The sequence below is a fragment of the Phalangium opilio genome, unplaced genomic scaffold (assembly GCF_054372755.1).
Source record: "Phalangium opilio isolate 3A_F unplaced genomic scaffold, DU_Popi_V2 ptg000054l_1, whole genome shotgun sequence".
Classification (NCBI taxonomy): domain Eukaryota; kingdom Metazoa; phylum Arthropoda; class Arachnida; order Opiliones; family Phalangiidae; genus Phalangium; species Phalangium opilio.
In genome coordinates, this window is record NW_028324173.1 from 3628438 (window position 1) to 3641366 (window position 12929).

The following is a 12929-nucleotide window of genomic DNA, read 5'->3' on the forward strand; positions in this document are numbered from 1 at the left end:
ACATATCCTAAGGACATACAGACAAATTGGACTAAAACATACTCAAAGGACATCCCCGTATCTCCAGTAGAAACAGAGTTACGAGCCTGCAAAGTATAGTCTAATGCATTTCCTATGGAGGGGTTGTTTCTTTACGTTTAACTTAATTACTCGGCCCCTGTTTGTCGTAGCCCAAAGTTTTTAGTATGGTTAGATGGGGGACAATTTGGACTATAACATATCCGAAGGACATCCTCGTATCTCCAGTAGAAACAGAGTAACGAGCCTGCAAAGTATAGTCTAACTCATTTCCTATGGAGGGGGCTTGTTTCTTTACGTTTTGCTTAAGTACTCGGCTCCTGTTTGTCGTAACCCAAATATTTTAATATGGTTAGATGGGGGACAAGTTGGACAATACCATACTCAAAGGACATCCTCGTATCTCGAGTAGAAACAGAGTTACGAGCCTGCAAAAAATAGTCTAATGCATTTCCTATGGAGGGGTTGTTTGTTTACGTTTAGCTTAATTACTCGGCCCCTGTTTGTCGTAGCTCAATGTTTTTAGTATGGTTTGATGGGGGACAAATTGTACTATAACATACTCAAAGGACATCCTCGTATCTCCAGTAGAAACAGAGTAACGAGCCTGCAAAGTATAGTCTAACTCATTTCCTATGGAGGGGGCTTGTTTCTTTACGTTTTGCTTAAGTACTCGGCTCCTGTTTGTCGTAACCCAAATATTTTAATATGGTTAGATGGGGGACAAGTTGGACAATACCATACTCAAAGGACATCCTCGTATATCGAGTAGAAACAGAGTTACGAGCCTGCAAAAAATAGTCTAATGCATTTCCTATGGAGGGGGTTTGTTTCTTTACGTTTTGCTTAAGTACTCGGCCCCTGTTTGTCGTAGCCCAAAGTTTTTATATGGTTAGATGAAGGACAAGTTGGACTATAACATTTCCTAAGAACCTCCCGGTATCTCTAGTAGACACAGAGTTATGGGCCTGCAAAATATAGTCTAATGCATTTTCTATGGAGGGGTTTGTTTGTTCACGTATTGCTTAATTACTTGACCCTGTGAGAACATTAAGATCGGTGGGATCCGATGAAAGCGGAGTTAACGGTCTTGAATTTAGGCAACCCTCTATCTGTGTGACTACGGTTGAGAACTCTTCGTAGGTCAGTCTGGTGTTACCAATGACTCGATGTAGGTGGTATTTTACCGACTTGACGCCGGCCTCCCATAGTCCGCCAAAATGTGGGGCTCCGGCAGGGTTAAAATGCCATGTTATGCCCTGTGCGGAAAGATGATCTGCGACAGCTGCATTGTGTGGATTTGACTGAATCAGTTTCATAAATTCCTTTAGTTCCTTGGCGGCCCCAACGAAGGTCGTTCCACAGTCGCTATATATATCGCTAGGCTTCCCACGTCTTGAAGTGAATCGGCGCAATGCTGCCAGAAAGGCTTCGGTGGTTTGTGATGAGACAATTTCAAGATGTAGTGCCTTCGTCACGAAGCATACAAAAAGGGATAAGTAAGCCTTGTAGGATGTCTTGCTTCTCGGAGTGATTGGACGAAGATAAAAGGGTCCTGCGTAGTCAACGCCAGTTCTCGCAAATGCTCGGCAGTATTGAACTCGAGCCCTTGGTAGATCACCCATCATCTGGTTAGCGGTGGCGGCACGATATCTGGTGCAGACTGCACATTTCCGAATTTGGTGTCTTACTGCATCTCTTCCTCGAATGATCCAATACTTTAATGATAGGATGCTCTGAACCATCTGAGTACCAGCATGCAGATTTTGGGTATGGGCCTCTTGAATGACCATCTCCGTAAATTTGTGATGTCTCGGTAGCAGAATTGGACGCTTTGTGGCTGTATCGAGATCTGCGTGTTTAAGTCTTCCTCCTACACGGAGGACCCCGATGGAATCCAAGACAGGATGTAGACATAGTAGTTTGCTTCGCTTCGGCAACGGATTACTCTGGCGTAAGGACTCTATCTCTTCCGGAAACATTTAGGCTTGGACTATCTTTACTAATGTGAGCAACGCGTTCTCTAATTCCATGCTTGTCAAGGGACCAGAAAGTATTACGGCTTTGAAGTTGGGGTCTTGTCTCTTCCGGTAACTGTTCAGGCCATTATGTTTGAAACGAAGTATCCATGCTGTTATGCGTCGTAGTCGCAGAAGCGTAGAGAACCGTGTAAAGATGTCGTTATCAACAATTATTCTTGTGGTCATAATGACGATTTTTTCTTCTTCTTCGATGGCTGTGGCATTCGTCTTGGAATCCGAAATGGATGGAGTTGGCCACGGCTCCCGACTGGATAGCCATAGAGGTCCCTTCCACCAGAGTTTATGGTTTAGTAGCTCGGGCACTGATACTCCTCTGGAGGCTGCATCAGCTGGATTCTCAAGTCCGGGAACATGATGCCAGTGTGATACCGGAATTATCTCTTGAATTCTTGAAACCCGGTTTGCGACAAACGTCTTCCATCGACGTGGACAAGAGGACAGCCAACATAATACGATGGTCGAATCTGTCCAAGCTTTAACTTGATTGAAGTTCAGATTTAAGGACTCTTGAACTGTTTCCATGAGATCCGCAAGGAGCAATGCACCACAGAGCTCCATCCTCGGGATTGATATCGCTTTATTTGCCGGAGCCACTCTTGTCTTTGCTGTGAGTAATGAAATGTGGACATTTCCAGCTTGATCGACCGATCTCAGATATACCACTCCAGCGTATGCTTTCTCGGATGCATCCGAAAATCCGTGAAGTTCGAGAACGGATATCTCAGGTAAAGAATGCATCCATCGGTCTATTCGAAGATCTTGAATGTTTATAATGGAATTCTTGAAATCCGCCCATAATGTTTGAACTCCTACGGAAGTTTCGGCATCCCAATCGATTTTCTCCTTCCATACATCCTGCATCAAGATTTTCGTGCGAATAATGATGGGGGCAAGCCAACCCATGGGATCGAAGATCTTCGATATTTCGGAAAGTAGAGTCCTCTTCGTAAGAGGTAACTGACAGGGCGCAGGTTGTACTTTGAACAGGAACTGATCTTTCCTCGTATCCCAGTAAAGTCCGAGTGTCTTGACAAGAGCATCGTCATCCATCGCTAGTATGTTCTTGGAATCTTGTAACTCAGGCGGTACTTCTGTTAAACAATCAGGGTCGTTTGAGGCAAATTTACTGAGTCGGAAACCGGCACCATCGCACAGTGAGCGAATCTGGTATATAGCGATCTTGGTTTGTGTTGCGGTTTGTCCTCCGCTCATTACATCGTCCATGTAAAAATCCCTTTTGATAATCGCAGCTCCCAACGGATGTTCATGTAACCCCGTGTCGCCCAGCTCCTGCAATACTCGAGTTGCCAAGAAGGGTGCCGAGGCTGTTCCATAGGTTACAGTGTTCAATTGGAATTCTTGAACAGGAGCCTTGGGTGTCGACCGCCACAGTATGCATTGCAGATTTCGTTGTTCTGGGACTACTAGTATCTGGCGGTACATTTTCATGATGTCAGCGACAAAGGCAATACGATGTATTCTGAACCGCATGACAATGGCATATAGCGAATCTTGGACCACTGGACCCACGAGTTGCGCGTCGTTGAAGGAGAATCCAGAGGTGGTCTTAGAAGATGCATCGAAGACCACTCGGAATTTACAGGTTTGGTTCCAATCTTTCATTACATAGTGATGAGGAATATAGACTCTTGCAGACTTCTTTTGGTTCTCTGGCAAGATCTTCGACATATGTCCCAACTCTTCGCACTGTTCCATGAATCCTTCGTATAAGGCTTTCAACTCCGGGCGTGCGTCGATCTTCCTTTCAATTTGGTAGAATCTTCTCAGGGCTATCTCGCGCGAAGATCCAAGAGGAATCGTTGGCTCTTTCATTGGTATGCGTACCACGAATCTTCCGGCTGGATCTCGGTAATGGAACTTTAGAAAATCCTCCTCGCAAGCTTTTTCTTCCGGCGTCATGACTTGTGTCTTTGGCACTTGTTCAATCGCCCAAAATTGATTCAGGGTTTCTTCGAGTGTGAGAGTATGATGAAGGTGTACTCTAGGTTGGTCAATGCTCGTCGGCCCGGAAACCAGCCATCCTAGCTTGGAATTGATCGCATCCGGAGAAAAGGCATCCTTGGTTCGTTTCCCATTTAAAAGGAGTTTGAAAAATACGTCAGCACCCAACAGTACATCAATGTCGCCAGGGATGTTAAACTCGGGATCCGCCAGTCGCAGCTTCCTGAGATGAGGCCAATTGCTTGTATCATATTTTCGTAAAGGTAGCTGACATGTGATTTTCTTCAATACATAAGCGTTGACACAAAACCTTTCTGACGTTGTGTCCTCGAAGAATGGTTTGAAATGAACCTGAGTAAGTCCTCTAGCTCGACCGAGTTGCGTCGCACCTAGGCCTACTACTTCCGTCTGGACTTTCTTTCGTGCGAGGCCCAGTCTCGCCATGCACGCCTCGGAGATGCACGATACAGTCGATCCGCCATCCAATAGAGCTCGAACTTGAAAGGCTGTCTCTTGCGCAGTTTTTACTTTGATTACAGCGGTAGCTAGTATGGAATCATCCCTTGCACAGGCGGCGTCCTGGACATGAAAATTCTGCGCCTGGCTTGGTTGTTGTCTATCGGACTCTTTTGTATTGGATGGTTGACTACTTGACTCTTTGTCTGGTTTCTCAACTTCCACGTGAAGAAGGGAGTGATGCTTTTTATCGCAGGTCTTGCAGTATTTTTCCAGTGGACATTCTCTCACTCTATGTCCCGTCCGAAGGCAGTTGAAACAAAGGTTCGATTGCTGTACTAATGATCGTCTTTCGTGGACCTTCATAGCGGACAGTCTTGGGCATCGGAAATTGAAATGATTGGCGGAACAGAACGAACATTTACCATCTGAGGACGATGCTCCAGTTCTGGTGTGCAAGGTCACTGGGTTCCTTGTGACGTGAGGATTGCGACCGGATGATGATGCCGCCAAGGAGCGCGCTCTTTGTTCAATAAATTCCAGCAGATCGCTTGATTTTGGTATCTCTGTTTTCTTGAGACTAAGTTCCCATTGCTCTTTAGAGGACGGATCTAACTTCTGGGTTAGAAGGAACAACAGAACGGCATCCCATTTATTCGCTATCGGAAGAGTGTCGAGAGCTCTGGTACATTCCATCGCCGCATCCACGATCGATCGTAAGGCATTTGAGTTGCTGGTTGGTATCATGGGCAGCGAGCAGAATCGTCTCATAATGGCAAAGTAGAGTTCTCTGTTGTTTTCGAACCTCTTGGTGACCGTATCCCAAGCAATGGTGTAATTGGCATCAGAAATGGTGAGTGATTTGATTAGATTTACGGCGTTTCCGGTTAAACTTGACTTGAGATAGGTAAATTTCTGGGCATCTGATAATTCTTGATTGTTGTGGATGGCAGTGAGGTACATGTCCCGGAATGATATCCAATTATGTATTTCTCCCGCGAACGTTGGGAGGTTGATTTTAGGTAATTTGATCTCCGAATGTGACCCTACAGACAACTGACGTGTCGAGATTGGAACCATAGTGGCTAGCATGGATTTAAGTGCGCATTTCGAATTCGTATACAACGTGAATAAGTCATCCCATTTCCGTTCATGCAGGCCAGCATTTTCAGCGTCCAACGAGACCACCTTGACATGCGCATCATCGATGACTTGCCACGACTTGTCCACTTCTTCCAGAAAAAATTCCAATTGCTGTTGATTAAGAGGAGTCTTGGCATGTGTTTGAACTCTGTTGCTGATGTTGTTCAGACCCAATTCGCCTTTATTCCGTTCCGCAGTGGCTTTCTCCAGAGCGGTTACTGGCATTGTGAACGTCCGCAGTGGTGATCAACCCAACGACCAGCTTTCCACGTAATTAAGCCGACTCTGACGATCCGGCTCGACGGACCATAAATGTTCGTGAACTAGTCGAATAGGCCTACCGGACAACTTGCGCGGACGACTTGACACGGTAAAAGGTTATAATTAGCCTGGACGCGGTTGTGGTGTCTGACGACAAGAAAGCGAACTTGGTTAACTAAACATAAACAATTTATTTAACTAATGGTAAAAACTAAGCGAAGTGCCCGGACGGCGACTACAAAACCAAATCCAATTTTGATATTAAGTTATCTAATTATATAGTACGAACAAAAAATTAATTCTAAAAATGTACACTAACAAACAAACGATAAAAAATAGGTTTACAAAATTGGTATCTTTTTTATGTAATATCATTTTTTCCGATCGGAACAGCCAGGGTTACGAGAAACGTCCGTCCTCCCAATGGTGGGGCTTCCACCAAAGGTTCACGCAATTGCGCTGTTCTTATCCATAGCTGCGATTCGACACCCTTATATACTACCTATTTGATGAAGGCGAAGCAACCGGCGTATGCTTCATTTCAAACGCCAATATTAGTCAAGTCTCTCAAGAATGTTTAATTGTTCTTTTTCAAAACGATGTAACGCTCAATAAGGCGAACAACTATCGAAGAAAATATTTAATATTAATTATATTTATTTTATTATTTAAGATAATCATGTCTCTCAAATCAAAATTAATACGGAAAGGGTAAAACAGCAGTCTATGTGTTTGTCTATATGTGTCCGTCCGTTGTAACACTAGTGCGCTGCGTTAGAAGTTCGTTTTGTTTTGATGTGTAAAGAAATCCTTCAGAACCTTAATATTCCCGTTTTCCATAATATAAAATGAATATGTGGAAATATTTTTCGTAATTTTGATGCATTTAGTACTTTTGTAGCTTTATAGCTCCGTTTCATTTTGATATTCCAAAGATTTTTTTTAATATTATTATTTAAAATGGATGTTTATATATTACTTAAGCTATACTACATCTGTTTATAGCATAATCCTTTCTAAAGTCACAGTGAATACAAGCTCAACGCTGTTATGTTGGCCAAATGAACTTTTGTTTGTCAATAGGCCTAGTGAACCAAACAGTAAACGTTAGGGTTTTGTTTTCGTTTCTGTATGCAGAGACATTAACGGTTCAGAATGAGCCGAAAGTTAAATACACTCTTAAATAATTAGGCTTAGATTTTATAATCATGGTGGAAATCTGGGCCGCGTTCAGCAGAGCCCAGCGATGTTAGCAGTGTCCTACATAACGGGATTTTGTTTTTGAATTTTGACGTCACGGTCCTTAGCGCTGAGCTACTAGCGCGGTCTTCAAAAAAAATAGTCGGCTTTTTGGATAACGTGACGTAAGACGCGTAGTTCTCAGCTTGGCGAAAAAACCATGGAGGAATTAATACAAATAGCTTTATGGGACTATAGCTATTTAAATGGCGTGAAACCAGTTGATCACGCGAGAATTTTAAGAGATATGTTATTTTCTAATTTTAATTATAAAAGTTGTTATCTATCTCTATAAATATGTTATCCTACAATTTTTGTTAAGCCTTGGTACCTTGCACGCTTTATTGCGCTAGCGTCATTTATAAAACGGCGATGACCGGAGAAAAGCTATGACGACAGAGCTCACCGGTAAACATTTCCAAAATCCGCTGTCTTTTTTGGTGAGCTCTGCTGAACGCAGCCCAGACCAGTGAAAGGTCTGATCGTAATCGGATAATAGCTTCGTGTTTTCATGCTTTTTATGGTACGCATTTACTTTCAGTGTGTGTAGCCACAAATAAGCTTTGGTGTTATGTAACGTTAAGTCATGTTGTTAAACTAAGAAAATCGTTGAGGTAAAACGAGAGGATAGTGTTTACATGCCAACCCTGTTGTGAATATGGCTTTGAACATAGAGGGCATACAGTTGAGGAGTAGAAAATTGGGCCTTTACAAACACGTAAAGGTAATATCCCTCCAAAGTTTTATCTCTTCATTTCCCGTTTTTCCCCATCGGATGATTTAAATGTGTACAAGTATATCATTATTGGATGTAAAATGTCGTCTGATTTACAGTAAATTTGCTATGCTTTGTATACTGCTTTAATATTTCATAAATTTTAACTTAAGCAACATTTCCATATCTGGGTAAATAAGTTTGTAAGTAGTCGTCTTGACTCGGAGAGGTAATATTTTGGTTTTCCCAACTTGTTTCCTCTTAAATTCCACCAGATATGAAAAAACAAACATAACTTCTTATTGTTATTTTTTATAAAGATGAAGGTTAATTAAGTTCAAATTATTAACTAGCACTCTCGGCAACGGCCATATCACGCTGAATACACCGGTTCTCGTCCGATCACCGAAGTTAAGCAGCGTCGAGCGCAGTCAGTACTTGGGAGGGCGACCACTTAGGAACACTGCGTGCCGTTAGCCTTTTCACTTTTTTTTTCCTCTTTTAAATTCCAATAGGTATGAAAAAAGCAAACATGTTTTCATTTTGTTATTGTTTTAAAATGATGAAGGTTTATTTGTCTCACTTAATTTAAATTCGAATTATTAACTAGCACTCTCGGCAACGGCCATATCACGCTGAAAACACCGGTTCACGTCCGATCACTGAAGTTAAGCAGCGTCGAGCGCATACAGTACTTGGGAATACTGCGTGCCGTTTGTTTTTTCACTTTTGTTTCCTCTTTTAAATTCCACCAGATATGAAAAAAGCAAACTTATCTTCTTTTTGTTATTGTTTTATAAAGATGAAGGTTAATTAAATTCAAATTATTAACTAGCACTCTCGGCAACGGCCATATCACGTTGAATACACCGGTTCTCGTCCGATAACCGAAGTTAAGCAGCGTCGAGCGCAGTCACTACTTGGGAGGGAGACCACTTAGGAACACTGCGCGCCTTTGGCTTTTTCACTTTTTTTTCCTCTTTTAAATTTTAATAGATATGAAAAAAGCAAACATGTTTTCTTTTTGTTATTGTTTTAAAATGATGAAGGTTAATTTGTCTCACTTAATTTAAATTCGAATTATTAACTAGCACTCTCGGCAACGGCCATATCACGCTGAGAACACCGGTTCTCGTCCGATCGCCGACGTTAGCAGCGTCGAGCGCAGTCAGTACTTGGGAATACTGCGTGCCGTTGGCTTTTTCACTTTTGTTTCCTCTTTTAAATTCCACCCGATATGAAAAAAGCAAACATATCTTCTTTTTGTTATTGTTTTATAAAGATGAAGGTTAATTTGTCTCACTTAATTTAAATTCGAATTTTTAACTAGCACTCTCGGCAACGGCCATATCACGCTGAGAACACCGGTTCTCATCCGATCGCCGACGTTAGCAGCGTCGAGCGCAGTCAGTACTTGGGAATACTGCGTGCCGTTGGTTTTTCACTTTTGTTTCCTCTTTTAAATTCCACCTGAATTGAAAAAAACACACATATCTTCTTTTTGTTATTGTTTTATAAAGATGAAAGTTAATTTAATTTAAATTATTAACTAGCACTATCGGCAACGGCCATAACACGCTGAATACACCGGTTCTCGTACGATAACCGAAGTTAAGCAGCGTCGAGCGCAGTCACTACTTGGGAACACTGCATGCCGATGGCTTTTTCACTTTTGTTTCCTCTTAAATTCCACCAGATATGAAAAAACAAACATATCTTCTTATTGTTATTGTTTTATAAAGATGAAGGTTAATTTGTCTCACTTAATTTAAGTTCGAATTTTTAACTAGCACTCTCGGCAACGGCCATATCACGCTGAATACACCGGTTCACGTCCGATAACTGAAGTTAAGTAGCGTCGAGCGCAGGCACTACTTGGGAGGGAGACCACTTAGGAACACTGCGTGCCGTTGGCTTTTTCACTTTTTTTTCCTCTTTTAATTTTTAATAGATATGAAAAAAGCAAACATGTTTTCATTTTGTTATTGTTTTAAAATGATGAAGGTTTATTTGTCTCACTTAATTTAAATTCGAATTATTAACTAGCACTCTCGGCAACGGCCATATCACGCTGAAAACACCGGTTCACGTCCGATCACCGAAGTTAAGCAGCGTCGAGCGCATACAGTACTTGCGAATACTGCGTGCCGTTTGTTTTTTCACTTTTGTTTCCTCTTTTAAATTCCACCAGATATGAAAAAAGCAAACATATCTTCTTTTTGTTATTGTTTTATAAAGATGAAGGTTAATTAAATTCAAATTATTAACTAGCACTCTCGGCAACGGCCATATCACGCTGAATACACCGGTTCTCGTCCGATAACCGAAGTTAAGCAGCGTCGAGCGCAGTCAGTACTTGGGAGGGCGACCACTTAGGAACACTGCGTGCCGTTAGCTTTTTCACTTTTTTTCCTCTTTTAAATTCCAATAGATATGAAAAAAGCATACATATTTTCTTTTTGTTATTGTTTGAAAAAGATGAAGGTTAATTTGTCTCACTTAATTTAAATTCGAATTATTATCTAGCACTCTCGGCAACGGCCATATCACGCTGAGAAAACCGGTTCTCGTCCGATAACCGAAGTTAAGCAGCGTCGAACGCAGTCATTACTTGGGAGGGAGACCGCTTAGGAACACTGCGTGCCGTTGGCTTTTTCACTTTTTTTTCCTCTTTTAAATTTTAATAGATATGTAAAAAGCAAACAGGTTTTTTTTTTGTTATAGTTTTAAAATGATGAAGGTTAATTTGTCTCACTTAACTTAAATTCGAATTATTAACTAGCACTCTCGGCAACGGTCATATCACGCTGAAAACACCGGTTCACGTCCGATCACCGAAGTTAAGCAGCGTCGAGCGCATACAGTACTTGGGAATACTGCGTGCCGTTGGCTTTTTCACTTTTGTTTCCTCCTTTAAATTCCACCAGATATGAAAAAAACAAACATATCTTCTTTTTGTTATTGTTTTATAAAGATGAAGGTTAATTAAATTCAAATTATTAACTAGGGCAATCGGCAACGGCCATATCACGCTGAATACACCGGTTCTCGTCCGATAACCGAAGTTAAGCAGCGTCGAGCGCAGTCAGTACTTGGGAGGGCGACCACTTAGGAACACTGCGTGCCGTTAGCATTTTCACTTTTTTTCCTCTTTTAAATTCCAATACATATGAAAAAAGCAAACATATTTTCTTTTTGTTATTGTTTTAAAAAGAAGAAGGTTAATTTGTCTCACTTAATTTAAATTCGAATTATTATCTAGCACTCTCGGCAACGGCCATATCACGCTGAGAACACCGGTTCTCGTACGATCGCCGACGTTAGCAGCGTCGAGCGCATACAGTACTTGGGAATACTGCGTGCCGTTGGCTTTTTCACTTTTGTTTCCTCTTTCAAATTCCACCAGATATGAAAAAAGCAAACATATCTTCTTTTTTGTTATTGTTTTATAAAGATGAAAGTTAATTAAATTCAAATTATTAACTAGCACTCTCGGCAACGGCCATATCACGCTGAATACACCGGTTCTCGTTCGATAACCGAAGTTAAGCAGCGTCGAGCGCAGTCACTACTAGGGAGGGAGACCACTTAGGAACACTGCGTGCCGTTGGCTTTTTCACTTTTTTTTCCTCTTTTAAATTTTAATAGATATGAAAAAAGCAAACATGTTTTCTTTTTGTTATTGTTTTAAAATGATAAAGGTTAATTTGTCTCACTTAATTTAAACTCGAATTATTAACTAGCACTCTCGGCAACGGCCATATCACGCTGAAAACACCTGTTCACGTCCGATCACCGAAGTTAAGCAGCGTCGAGCGCATACAGTACTTGGGAATACTGCGTGCCGTTTGTTTTTTCACTTTTGTTTCCTCTTTTAAATTCCACCAGATATGAAAAAAGCAAACATATCTTCTTTTTGTTATTGTTTTATAAAGATGAAGGTTAATTAAATTAAAATTATTAACTAGCACTCTCGGCAACGGCCATATCACGCTGAATACACCGGTTCTCGTCCGATAACCGAAGTTAAGCAGCGTCGAGCGCAGTCAGTACTTGGGAGGGCGACCACTTAGGAACACTGCGTGCCGTTAGCTTTTTCACTTTTTTTTCCTCTTTTAAATTCCAATAGATATGAAAAAAGCAAACATATTTTCTTTTTGTTATTGTTTGAAAAAGATGAAGGTTAATTTGTCTCACTTAATTTAAATTCGAATTATTATCTAGCACTCTCGGCAACGGCCATATCACGCTGAGAACACCGGTTCTCGTCCGATCGCCGACGTTGATTCAACAATACCTGACGACCATTTAATTTTTGGGCTTCCGTGACGCAATGGCTAGCGCGTTCAGCTGCTTTTCAAAAGACTGGTGTTTTGAACCCTCCCGGGAGCGGTGTTGTGACGTCTCAGATGTAACGTAAAATGTCAGAGTTTTTCCACAATACCTGACGAACATTTAATTTTTGGGCTTCAGTGGCGCAATGGTTAGCGCGTTCAGCTGCTATTCAAAAGACTGGTGGTTTGAGCCCTCCCGGGAGCGGTGTTGTGACGTCTCAGATGTAACGTAAAATGTCAGAGTTTTTCCACAATACCTGACGAACATTTAATTTTTGGGCTTCAGTGTCGCAATGGTTAGCACGTTCAGCTGTTAATCGAAAGGTTGGTGGTTCGAGCCCACCCGAGCGAGGTGTTGTGGGGTCTCAGATGTAGCGTAAAAAGTCATAACTTTTCCACAATACCTGACAACCATTTAATTTCTGAGCTTCCGTGGCTCAATGGTTAGCACGTTCGGCTGTTAACGAATAGGTTGGTGGTTCGAGCCCTTCCGGGAGCGGTGTTGTGACGTCTCAGATGTGAAGTAAAAAGTCAAGGTTTTTCCACAATACCTGACGACCATTTAATTTTTGGGCTTCCGTGGCGCAATGGTTAGCGCGTTCAGCTGCTATTCAAAAGACTGGTGTTTTGAGCCCTCCCGGGAGCGGTGTTGTGACGTCTCAGATGTGAAGTAAAAAGTCAAGGTTTTTCCACAATACCTGACGACCATTTAATTTTTGGGCTTCCGTGGCGCAATGGTTAGCGCGTTCAGCTGCTTTT

At 41.8% G+C, this 12929-nt stretch overlaps 2 protein-coding genes, 1 non-coding gene and 8 pseudogenes across 3 annotated transcripts; 9 read left to right on the plus strand and 2 right to left on the minus strand.

Moving 5' to 3' along the window:
• Positions 1-1043: 1043 nt before the first annotated feature.
• LOC149670756 (uncharacterized) lies at positions 1044-2000 on the minus strand. Its single transcript, XM_089840464.1, has one exon. It carries the CDS (start codon positions 1998-2000, stop codon positions 1044-1046), a length of 957 nt encoding a protein of 318 aa, XP_089696590.1.
• Positions 2001-5846, minus strand: LOC149670757 (uncharacterized). Its single transcript, XM_089840465.1, has one exon. The coding sequence runs from the start codon at positions 5844-5846 to the stop codon at positions 2001-2003; it is 3846 nt and encodes a 1281-aa protein (XP_089696591.1).
• A 2350-nt stretch (positions 5847-8196) lies between these two features.
• On the plus strand, positions 8197-8315 carry LOC149670758 (5S ribosomal RNA). The gene has a single exon (XR_016367232.1). It is a non-coding gene; the product is annotated as a 5S ribosomal RNA (ribosomal RNA).
• Positions 8316-8678: 363 nt separating this feature from the next.
• Positions 8679-8797, plus strand: LOC149670759 (5S ribosomal RNA; annotated as a pseudogene).
• An 836-nt stretch (positions 8798-9633) lies between these two features.
• Positions 9634-9752, plus strand: LOC149670760 (5S ribosomal RNA; annotated as a pseudogene).
• Positions 9753-10114: 362 nt separating this feature from the next.
• On the plus strand, positions 10115-10233 carry LOC149670761 (5S ribosomal RNA; annotated as a pseudogene).
• A 136-nt stretch (positions 10234-10369) lies between these two features.
• Positions 10370-10488, plus strand: LOC149670762 (5S ribosomal RNA; annotated as a pseudogene).
• Positions 10489-10625: 137 nt separating this feature from the next.
• LOC149670763 (5S ribosomal RNA) lies at positions 10626-10728 on the plus strand (annotated as a pseudogene).
• A 122-nt stretch (positions 10729-10850) lies between these two features.
• LOC149670764 (5S ribosomal RNA) lies at positions 10851-10969 on the plus strand (annotated as a pseudogene).
• Positions 10970-11330: 361 nt separating this feature from the next.
• On the plus strand, positions 11331-11449 carry LOC149670765 (5S ribosomal RNA; annotated as a pseudogene).
• Positions 11450-11811: 362 nt separating this feature from the next.
• On the plus strand, positions 11812-11930 carry LOC149670766 (5S ribosomal RNA; annotated as a pseudogene).
• Positions 11931-12929: the final 999 nt, after the last annotated feature.